Below are 17,907 nucleotides of genomic sequence, written 5' to 3'. Positions count from 1 at the left end.
TCTGTAATAGCTAATCGCTAATAAGGAATGGCTTTCCCATTCATTCCTATGGGCCTAAAGGGCCTTTAGGCCCATAGGAATGAATGGGAAAGCCATTCCTTATTAGCGATTAGCTATTACCGAATCGCTAATGTTCCGCTATTTCAAGGGTGCCAGGGTGTCCAAAGGACACCCTGTTGCACCCCTGAAATGGACCTGTGCACAAATGTTACACACACACATGCCCTATGGGCATGTGTGTGCGCAACATGTAACTTTGAAAAATGCACAAAAGTGCATTTTTCAAGGTTTTAGCAAATTACCCCGAAGTTCAAATTCATGGTAATTTGCTCCCTCTATTAGCGAATTCGCTATTTTTTTGGGTTTCATGCATTGCATTTAAGGAATCTCATTTTGGGATTCCTTAAATGCAAGAGCAATTTAAGGAATCGCTATTTAGAGATTCCTGAAATTGCGATTTCTTATTTGGGATGATGCATCCCAAATGCAAAAATACCGGGAGCAAACGGCCAGATTCTGAGAATCTGCCCGTTTGCTCCCGGTATTTTCTTTGATGCATCTGCCTGCATGAGTTTAAGAAATGTCTGCCTTGGATTACCTCTTACCGTTGCTTCAGGACCCTACCCAACCGCTAATCGATACCCTCCAGGAAGTACCCTCTGCCTCATTCATTTATTTTGTTGCTTTCTCCACCTCATGAAATGACCCGATTACTTAACAGTAACATTCAGTACTTCAGTCCTGATTGATCATCCTTGTAACAATCATGAAACCCTCCCTCCACCGCTTACTCCCCCTATTCTGATTGATAATGTGATTGTTGACTATCCACTCTAGATCTTAGGTTTAATAACAACAGGAAGTGACGCCCAGGAAGTACTTTCTTCTAGCGGTAGCTGGGTAACGGCGGCCATTTTGGGAGGGATTTCTTTACTTCGGGTGCGTAAGCGAGTTCTGTGGATGACGGAAGTCATTCCTGTGTAAAGACTGGACGAGGAAGAGCAGGGAATCCTGGGGTGTGGGGAAAGGACACTTTCATAGTATTATGAGAACATAGGAACGATTTGACATGGTTAAGGAACCAAACAGAGTAGTAAACACAACATTCTTAAAAGTGAGTTTTGAAGATTAGTCGATTGCATTTGTCTAAACATCAATACCGGTAATGTGTTGTACCAGTAGCGTGTTGTGAGATTACGTGTTCGAGGACCCCGCGGTTTATGTGTGTACGGTGCTGAAGACTAGCGGTTGGAGCAGTCCAGTGATCCATATGGGGGCTAGAGGTGAGATGAGGTGAGGTGAGGTGAGGTGGAGAAGTGTGGCTCAATGGTTAGAGTGGCAGACCCTGATGCAGAGGTCTATCCCTGGACCAGGGTTCAATTCCCCGCCTCGGCGGGTCTTGGGCTCAAAAATTCAACGGACCTGATAATTCTCGCCTCGGTGCCTATTCCAATCATAGAGTCCCACTCTGCAACTCTGGGCAATAGCTTGGTTAATCTCCACAACGGCCCCCACAACGCTAAGGATGCCTGGCCTCCACCTTGGGGGTGCCCAGGAGTGGACACCTCACAGGGAAAGCCAGGATGGGTTCCACAGCGGTATTCGTACAAGCGCCTTGAGACCCTTGCGGGTGAGTAGTGCGCTATACAAGTATCAATTTACATTTACATTTATATAGTAAGACGCAAAGCTGCTGTGCTTTGGGTTATAAACCTGCTCAAGGTCCTTAGCCGTCCTCTTCTTAGAGAACCTGATATTTAGGACTCACTACACCCCACAGAGGAGGCTAGATACAGGTGGCCTTGGAAGCGGCTCTCTGCTGAGCGACAGCCAGGCGGACTCTATGCGGCCTCGCGTGTGGCATCCCCGTTGAGACCCTCCAAACACAAGTCTCACCCTCTTACCGATTCCATGTCTGCAGAGGCGCCATTTTCTTTAGAGGGAGGAATTTCGTCATCGCCCTAAAATAGAAAGAAAAAGATGAGATTGTCAACAATGCCCTGTGAAGGGTTAGATGCAGAGCTAAACTACTGGAACCTATTCTACATGTGGAGGGTGGGCAAGACGTGTGCCTATGTTGCACACGCCTTGTTCCTTCAAACCACACTTACAAGTGTGAGCAGGGAACTGACATGTTGGGCTCTTCACTTAATTAACCCTTTGTTCACCAGTCTGCCTTTCCATCTCTTATCTTTCATTTCACCCCCAAGTAGAACAGTTCCAATACATTCTCAGACAGATTGATGCAGCTCTTGCTGCATTCGTGGACACAGGTGCTCCTCCTCACCTGGAACTCAAGAAGGCTCTGTAGGCCTCGTTGTCCCCCAGTGCCGTGTGTTTACTCCCATGCTCACACACATTCTACTGTACACAGCCAGGGACGATATGTGCACCCATTACACAAAAAATACTGCTATGGGCAACATGTCCTGCTCTCCAAGCGATACTGGGCCTAATTTATGAGAAATGACACATTTTTGACTGAAAGCAGCAATGCCTCATTTCTCAGTGCGCACTTCTTGCGATATACCTGATGCGTCATATTTAATATATGACGCATAATGTCACAAGTCAGTATTTCTGACGTATCTGTAAGCACAAAAGTGATGCATTGCTGGAGTGTGTCACAAAAGTGCAATGTGTCCTTTAACATGGGGCAAGCCCCATGTGAAAGGGCCTGCGTCAGTCTAACGCCAGCTGTGAGGCAGGCGCAAGATTTTGACGCAACGGCGTCCTAGAAGTGGTGCAGTGAAATCTCATAGATTTTACTGCGTCACTTCTACAAGGCTTTTTGCCGGGGAACGCCCCCCCCTGCATACCTTATACCTGACACAGGTATAATGTAGCACAGGGGTTTACAAAGTGACACATCTGCTTAGATGCGTCACTTTGTAAATAGTGCGCAACAGGAGGCATGTTTTACACCACCGATGTGTGTCAAAAAGTGACGCGTCGGAAGCAAAAAACTGACGCAAGGCCTCCTAAATGAGGCCCACTGTATTTAGAAATTGATGCTGGCGGTGAGAAAACTAAGTTATGATACTTTTCCATGACGTAATTTACTGCTGGGCAGTAACAATACCTCTGCCCAGAATTCCATTTCCCTTTCAAGAGGATAAAATAGGGACCTTATAGAACTGCCAATCCTGCATCACTGCCTGCACGTGACATAACCAAAGCATCCTGACGTGGACACTGACCACAGACTTCACTCACTTTAAAACTCTGGCCTGAGCGCCTGCTGGGCGGTAAATGGCATCAGCTCTGGGCGGTCTGTGCTGCTATGGTGGCGGCTGGAGGTAATGTTACAAGTGGGTTCACTTGTAACATCAGTGGATACCCACAAACCTACATGGTCATATGTATACACCAATCACACACACATTTTCAGCTGTCCAGGGCAAGAAGGTGTATCTCCTCCAAGATACAAAGGGCGAGGTAGCGGTTCATCGACCGGTGCAGATGAAGGAGTGTATCCACGTGGAGCAAGGTTTTGTCCCATTGGAAGTAAGGAAAAAAACAACACGCCCATGCACGTTTATGTTCTATGCATTTTTGAGGATATGTGTACTCCCTTGACTACTCATGAAAATATCTGACTGTCAGATTTCATTGGCCACTCCTGGAATTTCTCGAGAACTCAAATATTCATGCATTTCATACAAATCTTGGTATAATCGTCAGAAACAATTATATGGCATTTTTAGGAACATTTCAGAATTAGAACAAGTTAAACTGTTGTTCTAACAACTTATTAGGCATTAGAACGTGGTGTGGAGGAATTATTGCCTGCATAAATAAGGTTTAACTAATTCATTGCTAGGCTTGCCTATTACAAATAATGTTGGCCTTATACAAATAATTCTTTTCAGATATATTGGTCTAAGAACCTCAACTAAAATGACCTAAAACTACCACTCCCAGAATACAACATTGTAAATAATGTAGGCCCAAGGCTGTAAATCAGTTGCAACAGCCATGGGCTTGGGTCTTCCAAGATCATTCAAGGGTGGCTAGCCAGACCTTGACCGCACAGTCCCCAAAAATTAGCCTCTAAAAGGCTTGGATGGAAGCCCTGAGTGGCAGATGGGTCTCACATGGGAAGGTACACGAGACAAGAACAAGGTTAAGACAGTGGGGCCCATTAGGATGACGGGCGGACTTTGTCTGCCCGTCATCCTGTCGTGTGGAGGACCGCTCGCCATAAGGGCGGGGGTCCCGTTGGGGGCATTAGGATGCCCCCGCGACAGTGGCGGGCGCATTCTGTATCTTTAGCATTGCGGCGGGTGGTGCTGAATGCACCGCCCGCCCCAATGCTAAAGATACGTGTAGTGCATTACAAAGCACAACGTGACAAGCACTACGCGGTGCCTGCCACGTTGTACTTTGCAATGCAGCGGGGGTACCATAGGAACCCCCCACCCACCCGGAGTCCCTGGGGGCCCACAAAGGACCCCCGCAGGGTGCCTCCGCATGCCTTTCCATGGCGGCATTGCCGCCATGGAAAGGCATTTGAAAATGCCCATGCTAATATGGCTGGAGGTGTCTGATAGACACCGCCACCATATTAAACCTTTTCCGCCCTGGCCGCAAGGCGACCGGGGCGGAAAAGCAGCGGACGGTCTTTCCGTCTGCCGCGGTTACCCCCGCCATACTAATATGGAGGGGGGGAATTCCGGGTTAGATGGCGGGCGGATCGTCCCCGCCAGGGTGGTGGTGGCTACCGCCAGCCTTGCGGGGGCGATCCGCCCGCCATCCTAATGGGCTCCAGTCTGCTCACCATCTTTAACTGGAGTATTGCACCAAGCCCCAGAGCTCTGAGGTTCCCCATTAGAAGTTGTGCTTAACGCACAAGTATTATGAACACATAAGGAGTTCACGTGACGGCATCCGACCGCGGCTCAGCTTCTTCGGATAGCCCTCTCCACACTCTGCCTGGCTGCATTCTTCCTGAAGAACTCTTCTCTTTAACTGTGTCCTTCCACTGCTGCTTTTCTACATCCTCCTCTTCTCCTCCTTGGTGTACTAGTCCTCCAGCGCCATACTGGAGCTGGAGGACTAGTACACCACGGTGGCAGCAGCCTAACGGCCAGATTCATCAATGTAAAATCGGCTCGCAAAGGGCCAGATTCTGAGAATCTGGCCCGTTGCGAGCACAATTTTTGCATTTGGGATTCATCATCCCAAATGCAAAAATCGCAATTTTAGAAATCGCTAAATTGCGAATAATTGCATTTAAGGAATCTACATTTGAGATTCCTTAAATGCAATTCATGAACCATTTTAAAATTGCGAATTCACAATCTGGGGCCGATATTTAGCGCGAAGTCTAACTACGTGGTAAATAGCGAAAACTTAGAAAAATGCACTTCAGTGCATTTTTCTAAGTTGTATGTTACACACACACATGTCCTTTGGACATGTGTGTGCACAATACCCGTGTACCTTACCATTTCAGGGGTGCTACAGGGTGTCCTTTGGACACCCTGGCACCCTTGAAATCGCTTCCTTATTTGCAATTCGCTAATTGCTAATCGCGAATAAGGAATGACTCCCCATTCATTCCTATGGGCCTTTAGGCCCATAGGAATGAATGGGGAGTCATTCCTTATTTGCGATTAGCAATTAGCTAATCGCAAATAAGGAAGCTGTAGGAATCGCGAAATAAATTGCGATTTGTACATGAATCCAGTTTTGCGAGTCGGTAATAGCGATTCCTTAATAATCGCTATTACAGACTCGCAAAACGGGACTTTGATGAATCTAGGGGATAATCCTCTCTTGCCAGGACTACTGCAATATTCTTTATGCAGGAACCAATCAAAAGGTCCTGCGAAGACTGCAGGTAGTCCAGAATGCTTCAGCGAGGCTGGTACTCAAACTATCCAGAGACTCCTCATCAGCAACAGCACTAAATACCCTCCATTGGCTGCCTGTCCATGAGAGGATTCTTTTTAAGGCCCTGAACATCACTTATAAAAGGACTAAAGAAAACAGACCAGAATATCTAAATGTCAACACACCACCCAACGCAGTCTATGGTCATCTTCTGAGAACTTTCTAACAGTTCCCAATTTTAAACTTAAAACTAGGGGTGGAAAGACATTGGCGGTCCTAGGGACCAAAGACTGGAACTTCTTGCCCACACAACTCAGACACACACAAACAGAACTCAATTTTAGGAAGTCCTTAAAAACCTGGATCTCTGGTAGCCCAGATAACACTATTATGTCTCTTATCTAATGCTCTGACAACATAGATCAGCTCTTATTCTATCAGGTACCGTTTCCCCCCGTAAACAGCGCCAAGATACTCCTTGGAGTGAACGTTGCGCTGGATTGCTCTAAATTCACTTGATCCAGACCTCAACCCCGGGAAGAAAGAGCACCTTATCATGGCTTGACACCAACTCTTAGTTCAAGGCAGGTCCTTAAGATCCACTCTCTGCTGTCGTGTAGTTCCTAGGACCCCCCAGGACCTGAGCGTTTTGGACGACCTAAACTGAAGGCTTGGTGTGCAGACAGAGTTTGGACACTCCCTCAGGATGAGTCAGTCGTTAGACCAGCTAGCTCTACAGTGCTCCTATAACCACCCTGTACTATACAGTGTGGTAGGTAGTTTCTGGCAACCACTGAACATGACAACCCTGATTCCTCAGGTATCGTGGAAACAATACGGTATCTTTCGCTCAGTCACTCATGCTTACTTTTCTCAGAATACTCATAGAATGATGATTGGACCAGTTTCAATAATTATCTTTTGGTCAAGCGTCAATCTAGTATGAAACCTATTTGCTGTGACAATAAAAAGACAGGAGCAGATATGTGATCACGAGCACCAATATCGTAAATAGCAGCTAGATTTCTGCCATAGTGTTGATAAGATGAATAAAAGCAGATTGTATAAATCAGGAGCATTGGCATACTCCTACGATGCGTAGCCTACCTAAATGTACCTAGCCTAGGTATGTGGGTGAAGCCTATGTATGAAAATATCAGGATATATCCTAATGGAGCCAAGAATCCCCCGAGGAGGTGCTAGGCCCTTCCTGATGGTTCTGAATGAAGGACCCCGTTTCTTCGTCGAGGATGGCGCCCCACAAGGGATATCAGGTCTCTGCCTGTCGAAGGATCAGCCTGCAGAGTCTCGGTCCAGCCTGGAAGAAATTCTCCTCTCTGCCTGGAATGGGTTATGAGGGTTGTTTATACTAAAGTGGTCACTCCAGGGATTTTCCTGAATCAATATGTTTTGAAAACATTCACTAATCCCTCGCTAATCCTTTTCTAAACAAATATGATAATGCACAGCTGGCTGTTGGCCATGGATGAAAAAAGTGGTGATGTTTATGCAGAATAAATCTGCCATGCCTGGGGACTTGTTTATGTACGAAGGTACAGGGATTAAGATAGGATACCAAGAACCTGGTTGTCAAAGAGACAGAAGTAAGCTGCTATGTAAAAGGTAACCTGTGTAAGACCGTTATGTCATGCGGATGGGACAAAATGTATGTAATCGGTATATACATGATGGGACTATCCTAAAGGGCATGACACTGCTCCAATAATCATTCAATGATTCCTTTGGATGACACACCTCATGCTAGTCCAATACCTCTGCAACAGGATGCGGTGCTATCTTGACCACCACTTCCACTTCTCTGCATGTTCCGAAGGTCCTACATTGAAGGTTGCTTCCAAGATGTTATTCATGCAGGGCTGCAAACCAAGTGTGCTTCTGAGAACACACCTCTGGGATGAAGTTTGTTCAATCCTAACTATGTAAACTGTACTTGCGAATCGACGGTATCACCCAAAGCCATAATCAGCTGAAATCCACTGAGGCCGTAAAAAGTCAATGCCGACTCAGTTTATGTCTTTGGTGATCAGGTTCAGTCGCGTCTCCTCCAGGCGTGGATCCATTTATTAATTGGACTGGACTTGGTTTGAACCTACACCCAGCTGCATGCTCAGACATTTCATCTATTAATTTAATATATTTTTCATAGCACTAGCATCCAAAGTGCTAAACTAGAAGAAAGTAGAACAAATTGCAGGAAAAAAGAAAAGACAGCACAGCAAGGGCTTGACTTTGATTGCATGGTAACAAGATATTCTTCTAGAAGTTACTGAAATGAAGACATGGTAGAGGTGCTCTCACAGCAACAGAAGGCTCATCCACAATTTGGAAGCCAGGAGGAAAATTAGTAAAACCAGGACACAGCACAGAGAAGAAGTGGGACAGTCAACAGAAACATAGAAATGGAACGTAAAGACCCAGACGGAGTATGTAGGAAATAGGGATACTGGTTGAGGGGGAAGGGAACTCTACTTAAGAAGCAACCACAAGTCCTATCAGGGTGAACCCAAGAAACCCCCAAATTAACCTGTGCTTAACCATCTGGGGCTGTATTACAGACGGTACCCCTGGGACACAACGGGGGTTTGTGCCCACTTTGCGCACTCCCGGGGCATCTTGGTATTACGGAAGGGGCCGTAGAAACTTGTGTTGTCCTTTCCGTAAGACCGATTCCTTCTGAGTATATCACAGGTCCAGAGGTGTACTAAAGAGTTAGGACTGAAGAGTTAAAACGAATACCTGGTGCCAGCTTTCAAGTAGGAGAAGTTCTGGAGCCCCCGGAGGTGTATGGAATTTCTTGCTTCCCTGCCCTGGTTCCAGCTTGTCTGGGGTCACAAAAGACTAGTGTCAAACCCTTTGTGAGTGTGCTAAAGCAGAGTCTTTGTGATGTGCAAGTGTGGTAGGTGACAGCTTCTCCTCCATGAAGTCGGAAATGGCCCATACTTCTAACATCTATTTGCCTTTTGTCTCAATGTCTGGGAGCAATGCACAAAGACCAACTGCAAGCTACATCTAGTCATGTAACCCAGGATATAGGCTGCAGTCACCAGAGGGTTAGGGAAAGAAAACGTCAACTTTCTAAAAGTGGCATTTCTGACTTAAAATACGCCTTTGCCATTTAAGACGATTTTAGATCTCAATTATTTAGACACTAAACTTGAGATTCCCACCTGCTCCTAATTTCAAGCTATCCTTTACTAAATTTAATAGGTTAACCCAATGTTATTGTATGGGAGAGGCAGGCCTTCCAATAGTGAAAAACGAATGAAAGAGTTTTTCACTTCCAGGATATGTAAAAGTTAAAAGTATGTGCCCAACGTTTTATATATATATATTACACCCTACCCCATAGGCTATTTAGGGCCTTCCCTAGCGGTGACTTATATGAATTAAAAAGGAAGGTTTAGACCCAGAAAAAGGGTATTTTGTTTGCCCAGGCTAAAATGGCTGTTTCAAACTGCACACAGAGGCTGCAATGGCAGGCCTGAGACATGTTTAAAAGGCTCCTTAAGCGGGTGGCACAACAAGTGTACATGTAGTACAACATTACTGGGCACTTAAATGTAAATTAAATGTGCCAATTGGTGTAAGTCAATTTCACCATGCTTAAAGTAGAGAGCACAAACACTTTGGCACTGGTTAACAGTGGTAACATACTCAGAATCCCAAAAACTAAAATAGGAGGATGTATTCAATATGTTTTGGGATGACCCTGCAAAAAGGGCCAAGACCAGCAGAGTGCTCACAAAAAACATAAGTGAGCACAGGCATGATGGAGCTGAATAGAGAAAGCACAAACACTAACACAAAAAAGGTGGAACCTACCTAAACTGGAATGATAAAGGTGACAAGTAAAGTTGGGAAAGATATGGAGAAGTATGAACGTGAGGGGGTAGATTACCGAAGGCAAACACAGGAATTTTGAATAGTCTTAGGTGAGCCCTAGAAGTATATATGAGAAAGAGTACTTAAAGCTTGAAAAAACTAAAGTTGTAAGAAGTCGCATCAAAGAGGAACGGGGCACCGCAGTGCCCCATGTATCACGTATTTCCGTAAGGCGATGGCCTGCATTATGGCAGCCTGAGCCCTGCCCATGAATCCTTCATAACGTTTTGCCTTTTGGTCCAATCGTGCACCGGCAGAGTGCATGTTTAGCATTCAGGGTGACTTCAACACGTACCAGACTAATGGGTCTGTTTCATGATGGGGCCATTTTGTCTCCTTTTTATGTGGTTTCCTTAAATAATATTTTCTTTACAGCTTTCTGGAGCTCTTCCCACATCTACAGTCTAATGGAGCACTTGCACCAGAGTCAGAGGTCACCAGTGCACATTGGTGGTTACAGAAGATGTCCTTGACTTCATTAGGATTCTGCGCTGCTGCCTGCTGCTGCTCCTGCAGGCAGGCGCTGTCTCGAGGCCTCCACAGCTCAAGAAACTCTTGGCAGGAGCTCAAACTGATGAAGAAAAACATGATGACAAGATCTTTGGGATGGAGAAGGTCACCTTCATAAAGTTTCAGAAGAAGGAAAGCTTCAAGACAAAATCTTGTGGGTGGAGAAGGTCACCTTTACAAGTTTCAGAAGGCTTCAGGGCAGCTTGTATGGAAATTGCTGCAGGTATGTACCGCTGCCGGTCGGTGACCACTGCCTATAAATACTGGTTCTAGACGTCTTCCTAGATTGGCTTCAAGATGAGGATGAACTGCACACTTCTCTAAGTTTTAAGGGTCCTTGCAGATTCTGTACACAGGCAACATGGCACAGAGCCATCCAATCAGCAGACGAGCAGAGCTCAGTGCCACTTCCCAGCGTGTCAAGAATCCAGTAAAGGATCTGACCGGTCCAGTCCTGGGAAAGATATGATTTAGTCCTGGTGGACATCATGGTAGGCATCTGTTTTTATTTCCTTCACAGAACAGTTTGGATTTCTTCTTTCTCTAAGTTTTGCACAAAGGTTAACGGTCCCGTCTTGGCAGTCAAAGGGAAAGGTCTGAAAGTATTGGCGCAAGTCTAAAGGCTGAACCTAACTGATCACAGGCTTTCCCTAAAATGATCCATGTCCACGTTTCGAGTTTTATGATATCACAAATGCCTTAAGTGCTTCTTCAGTGCAGGCCAGACCAGGCTGCTACATGCTATTTCCAAATTGGTTGAGGCCTCTGCTTGGGAGCAAAGGATCATCTTGTCATTGTTCTCCCATTCCCTCTACTTCACAGGAGTCATTGGTCCCTCACAGGAAACGCTGGTTCAGCAGAGGAGCCATTGGTTCATCACAGGAGCCACTGGTCCATCAGAGGAGCCACTGGTTCATCACAGGAGATGCTGGTCCATCACAGACGCTGGTCCATCACAGGAGACACTGATCCATCAGAGGAGTCACAGGTCCATCACAGTGGACACCAGTCCATCACAGGAGCCTCTGGCCCATCACAGGAGCCACTGGCCCATCACAGGAGTCATTATTTCATCACAGGAGCCATTGGTCCATCATAGGAGCCACTGGTCCATCACAGGAGTCACTGGTCCCTCACAGGAGATGCTGGTTCAGCAGAGGAGCCATTGGTCCATCAGAGGAGCCACTGGTCCATCACAGGAGCCACTGGTCCATCACAGGAGTCACTGGTCCATCACTGGAGCCATTGGTCCATCACTGGAGCCATTGGTCCATCACAGGAACAATTAGTCCATCACAGGAACCATTGGTCATTCATAGGAGCCATTGGTCCATCAGAGGAGCCATTGGTCCATCACAGGAGTCACTGGTCCATCACAGGAGTCACTGGTCCATCACAGGAGCCATTGGTCCATCACAGGAGCCACCGGTCCATCACAGGAGCCACTGGTTCATCACAGGAGATGCTGGTCCATCACAGAAGACACTGATCCATCAGAGGAGTCACAGGTCCATCACAGTGGACACCAGTCCGTTACAGGAGCCACTGGCCCATCACAGGAGTCACTGGTCCATCACAGGAGCCATTGGTCCATCACAGGAGCCCCCGGTCTATCACAGGAGCCACTGGTTCATCACAGGAGACGCTGGTCCATCACAGAAGACACTGATCCATCAGAGGAGTCACAGGTCCATCACAGTGGACACCAGTCCGTTACAGGAGACACTGGCCCATCACAGGAGTCGCTGGCACATCACAGGAGCCACTGGCCCATCACAGGAGTCTCTGGCACATCACAGGAGCCACCGGTCCATCACAGGAGCCACTGGTCCATCATAGGAGCCACTGGTCCATCACAGGAGCCGCTGGTCCATCACAGAAGACACTGGTCCATCATAGGAGCCATTGGTCCATCAAAGGAGCCGCTGGTCCATCACAGGAGCCACTGGTCCATCACAGGAGCCACTGGTCCATCACAGGAGCCACTGGTCCATCATAGGAGCCACTGGTCCATCACAGGAGCCACTGGTTCATCACAGGAGTCACTGGTCCATCACCTGAGCCACTGGTCCATCATAGGAGCCATTGGTCCATCACAGGAGGCGCTGGTCCATCACATGCGACGCTGGTCCATCACAGAAGACACTGATCCATCAGAGGAGTAACAGGTCCATCAGAGTGGACACCAGTCCATCACAGGAGCCACTGGCCCATAACAGGAGCCACTGGTCAATCAGAGAAGCCACTGGTCCATCATAGGAGCCACTGGTTCATCACAGGAGCCCGTGGTCCATCACAGAAGACACTGGTCCATCATAGGAGCCACTGGTCCATCACAGGAGTCACTGGTCCATCACTGGAGCCATTGGTCCATCACTGGAGCCATTGGTCCATCACAGGAACAATTAGTCCATCACAGGAACCATTGGTCATTCATAGGAGCCATTGGTCCATCAGAGGAGCCATTGGTCCATCACAGGAGTCACTGGTCCATCACAGGAGTCACTGGTCCATCACAGGAGCCATTGGTCCATCACAGGAGCCACAGGTCCATCACAGGAGCCACTGGTTCATCACAGGAGATGCTGGTCCATCACAGAAGACACTGATCCATCAGAGGAGTCACAGGTCCATCACAGTGGACACCAGTCCGTTACAGGAGCCACTGGCCCATCACAGGAGTCACTGGTCCATCACAGGAGCCATTGGTCCATCACAGGAGCCCCCGGTCTATCACAGGAGCCACTGGTTCATCACAGGAGACGCTGGTCCATCACAGAAGACACTGATCCATCAGAGGAGTCACAGGTCCATCACAGTGGACACCAGTCCATTACAGGAGCCACTGGCCCATCACAGGAGTCGCTGGCACATCACAGGAGCCACTGGCCCATCACAGGAGTCTCTGGCACATCACAGGAGCCACCGGTCCATCACAGGAGCCACTGGTCCATCATAGGAGCCACTGGTCCATCACAGGAGCCGCTGGTCCATCACAGAAGACACTGGTCCATCATAGGAGCCATTGGTCCATCAAAGGAGCCGCTGGTCCATCACAGGAGCCACTGGTCCATCACAGGAGCCACTGGTCCATCACAGGAGCCACTGGTCCATCATAGGAGCCACTGGTCCATCACAGGAGCCACTGGTTCATCACAGGAGTCACTGGTCCATCACCTGAGCCACTGGTCCATCATAGGAGCCATTGGTCCATCACAGGAGGCGCTGGTCCATCACATGCGACGCTGGTCCATCACAGAAGACACTGATCCATCAGAGGAGTAACAGGTCCATCATAGTGGACACCAGTCCATCACAGGAGCCACTGGCCCATAACAGGAGCCACTGGTCCATCAGAGGAGCCACTGGTCCATCATAGGAGCCACTGGTTCATCACAGGAGCCGCTGGTCCATCACAGAAGACACTGGTCCATCATAGGAGCCACTGATCCATCAGAGGAGTCACAGGTCCATCACAGTGGACACCAGTCCATCAGAGGAGCCACTGGCACATCACAGTAGCCACTGGCCCATCACAGGAGTCATTACTTCATCACAGGAGCCATTGGTCCATCATAGGAGCCACTGGTCCATCACAGGAGTCACTGGTCCCTCACAGGAGATGCTGGTTCAGCAGAGGAGCCATTAGTCCATCAGAGGAGCCACTGGTCCATCACAGGAGCCACTGGTCCATCATAGGAGTCACTGGTCCATCACTGGAGCCGTTGGTCCATCACAGGAGCCACTGGTCCATCACAGGAGCCACTGGTCCATCACAGGAGCCACTGGTCCATCACAGGAACAATTAGTCCATCACAGGAACCATTGGTCATTCATAGGAGCCATTGGTCCATCAGAGGAGCCATTGGTCCATTACATGAACCACTGGCCCATCACAGGAGTCATTACTTCATCACAGGAGCCATTGGTCCATCATAGGAGCCACTGGTCCATCACAGGAGTCACTGGTCCCTCACAGGAGATGCTGGTTCAGCAGAGGAGCCATTGGTCCATCAGAGGAGCCACTGATCCATCACAGGAGCCACTGGTCCATCACAGGAGTCACTGGTCCATCACAGGAGCCACCGGTCCATCACAGGAGCCACTGGTCCATCACAGGAGTCACTGGTCCATCACAGGAGCCATTGGTCCATCACAGGAGCCACCGGTCCATCACAGGAGCCACTGGTTCATCACAGGAGATGCTGGTCCATCACAGAAGACACTGATCCATCAGAGGAGTCACAGGTCCATCACATTGGACACCAGTCCGTTACAGGAGCCACTGGCCCATCACAGGAGTCACTGGCACATCACAGGAGCCACTGGCCCATCACAGGAGTCTCTGGCACATCACAGGAGCCACCGGTCCATCACAGGAGCCACTGGTCCATCATAGGAGCCACTGGTTCATCACAGGAGCCGCTGGTCCATCACAGAAGACACTGGTCCATCACAGGAGCCACTGGCCCATCACAGGAGCCACTGGCCCATCACAGGAGTCATTACTTCATCACAGGAGCCATTGGTCCATCATAGGAGCCACTGGTCCATCACAGGAGTCACTGGTCCCTCACAGGAGATGCTGGTTCAGCAGAGGAGCCATTAGTCCATCAGAGGAGCCACTGATCCATCACAGGAGCCACTGGTCCATCACAGGAGTCACTGGTCCATCACAGGAGTCACTGGTCCATCACAGGAGCCATTGGTCCATCACAGGAACAATTAGTCCATCACAGGAACCATTGGTCATTCATAGGAGCCATTGGTCCATCAGAGGAGCCATTGCTCCATTACATGAACCATTGGTCCATCACAGGAGTCACTGGTCCATCACAGGAGTCACTGGTCCATCACAGGAGCCATTGGTCCATCACAGGAGTCACTGGTCCATCACAGGAGCCATTGGTCCATCACAGGAACAATTAGTCCATCACAGGAACCATTGGTCATTCATAGGAGCCATTGGTCCATCAGAGGAGCCATTGCTCCATTACATGAACCATTGGTCCATCACAGGAGTCACTGGTCCATCACAGGAGTCACTGGTCCATCACAGGAGCCATTGGTCCATCACAGGAGCCACCGGTCCATCACAGGAGCCACTGGTTCATCACAGGAGATGCTGGTCCATCACAGAAGACACTGATCCATCAGAGAAGTCACAGGTCCATCACATTGGACACCAGTACGTTACAGGAGCCACTGGCCCATCACAGGAGTCACTGGCACATCACAGGAGCCACCGGTCCATCACAGGAGCCACTGGTCCATCATAGGAGCCACTGGTTCATCACAGGAGCCGCTGGTCCATCACAGAAGACACTGGTCCATCACAGGAGCCACTGGCCCATCACAGGAGCCACTGGCCCATCACAGGAGTCATTACTTCATCACAGGAGCCATTGGTCCATCATAGGAGCCACTGGTCCATCACAGGAGTCACTGGTCCCTCACAGGAGTCACTGGTCCATCACTGGAGCCATTGGTCCATCACAGGAACAATTAGTCCATCACAGGAACCATTGGTCATTCATAGGAGCCATTGGTCCATCAGAGGAGCCATTGGTCCATTACATGAACCATTGGTCCATCATAGGAGCCACTGGTCCATCACAGGAGTCACTGGTCCATCACTGGAGCCATTGGTCCATCACAGGAACAATTAGTCCATCACAGGAACCATTGGTCATTCATAGGAGCCATTGGTCCATCAGAGGAGCCATTGGTCCATTACATGAACCATTGGTCCATCACAGGAGTCACTGGTCCATCACAGGAGCCATTGGTCCATCACAGGAGCCACCGGTCCATCACAGGAGCCACTGGTTCATCACAGGAGATGCTGGTCCATCACAGAAGACACTGATCCATCAGACGAGTCACAGGTCCATCACATTGGACACCAGTCCGTTACAGGAGCCACTGGCCCATCACAGGAGTCACTGGCACATCACAGGAGCCACTGGCCCATCACAGGAGTCTCGGGCACATCACAGGAGCCACCGGTCCATCACAGGAGCCACTGGTCCATCATAGGAGCCACTGGTTCATCACAGGAGCCGCTGGTCCATCACAGAAGACACTGGTCCATCATAGGAGCCATTGGTCCATCAAATGTGCCGCTGGTCCATCGCAGACGCTGGTCCATCACAGGAGACACTGATCCATCAGAGGAGTCACAGGTCCATCACAGTGGACACCAGGCCATCACAGGAGCCACTGGCCCATCACAGGAGCCACTGGCCCATCACAGGAGTCATTACTTCATCACAGGAGCCATTGGTCCATCATAGGAGCCACTGGTCCATCACAGGAGTCACTGGTCCCTCACAGGAGATGCTGGTTCAGCAGAGGAGCCATTGGTCCATCAGAGGAGCCGACTGGTCCATCTCAGGAGCCACTGATCCATCATAGGAGCCACTGGTCCATCACAGGAGTCACTGGTCAATCACTGGAGCCATTGGTCCATCACAGGAACAATTAGTCCATCACAGGAACCATTGGTCATTCATAGGAGCCATTGGTCCATCAGAGGAGCCATTGGTCCATTACATGAACCATTGGTCCATCACAGGAGTCACTGGTCCATCACAGGAGTCACTGGTCCATCACAGGAGCCATTGGTCCATCACAGGAGCCACCGGTCCATCACAGGAGCCACTGGTTCATCACAGGAGATGCTGGTCCATCACAGAAGAAACCGATCCATCAGAGGAGTCACAGGTCCATCACAGTGGACACCAGTCCGTTACAGGAGCCACTGGCCCATCACAGGAGTCACTGGCACATCACAGGAGCCACTGCCCATCACAGGAGTCACTGGCACATCACAGGAGCCACCGGTCCACCACAGGAGCCACTGGTCCATCATAGGAGCCACTGGTTCATCACAGGAGCCGCTGGTCCATCACAGAAGACACTGGTCCATCATAGGAGCCATTGGTTCATCAAAGGAGCCGCTGGTCCATCGCAGAAGACGCTGGTCCATCACAGGAGACACTGATCCATCAGAGGAGTCACAGGTCCATCACAGTGGACACCAGTCCATCACAGGAGCCACTGGCCCATCACAGGAGTCAATACTTCATCACAGGAGCCATTGGTCCATCACAGGAGTCATTACTTCATCACAGGAGCCACTGGCCCATCACAGGAGCCACTGGCCCATCACAGGAGTCATTACTTCATCACAGGAGCCATTGGTCCATCATAGGAGCCACTGGTCCATCACAGGAGTCACTGGTCCCTCACAGGAGATGCTGGTTCAGCAGAGGAGCCATTGGTCCATCAGAGGAGCCACTGGTCCATCACAGGAGCCACTGGTCCATCACAGAAACCACTGGTCCATAACAGGAGCCACTGGTCCACCACAGGAGCCACTTGTCCATCACAGGAGCCACTGGTCCATCACAGGAGCCACTGGTCCATCACAGGAGCCACTGGTCCATCACAGGAGCCACTGGTCCATCACAGGAGCCGCTGGTCCATCACAGGAGCCGCTGGTCCATCACAGAAGACACTGGTCCATCATAGGAGCCATTGGTCCATCAAAGGAGCCGCTGGTCCATCGCAGAAGACGCTGGTCCATCAAAGGAGACACTAATCCATCAGAGGAGTCACAGGTCCATCACAGTGGACACCAGTCCATCACAG

General features: G+C 49.3%; 1 protein-coding gene across 1 annotated transcript in view; it reads right to left on the bottom strand.

Moving 5' to 3' along the window:
* LOC144821564 (dedicator of cytokinesis protein 2-like) overlaps window positions 1-17,907 on the bottom strand; it is a 3,201,295-nt gene that overhangs the window by 1,522,398 nt on the left and 1,660,990 nt on the right. Inside the window, exon 27 of the mRNA XM_078678750.1 lies at window positions 1,905-1,961. Coding sequence (XP_078534876.1) covers window positions 1,905-1,961 — 57 coding nt within the window. The remainder of the gene's footprint in view (window positions 1-1,904; window positions 1,962-17,907) is intronic.

Source organism: Lissotriton helveticus, chromosome 2_2 (assembly GCF_964261635.1).
Source record: "Lissotriton helveticus chromosome 2_2, aLisHel1.1, whole genome shotgun sequence".
Taxonomy (NCBI): domain Eukaryota; kingdom Metazoa; phylum Chordata; class Amphibia; order Caudata; family Salamandridae; genus Lissotriton; species Lissotriton helveticus.
Note: the sequence above shows the minus strand (reverse complement) of the source record. Positions and strands in the feature narration are given on the sequence as shown.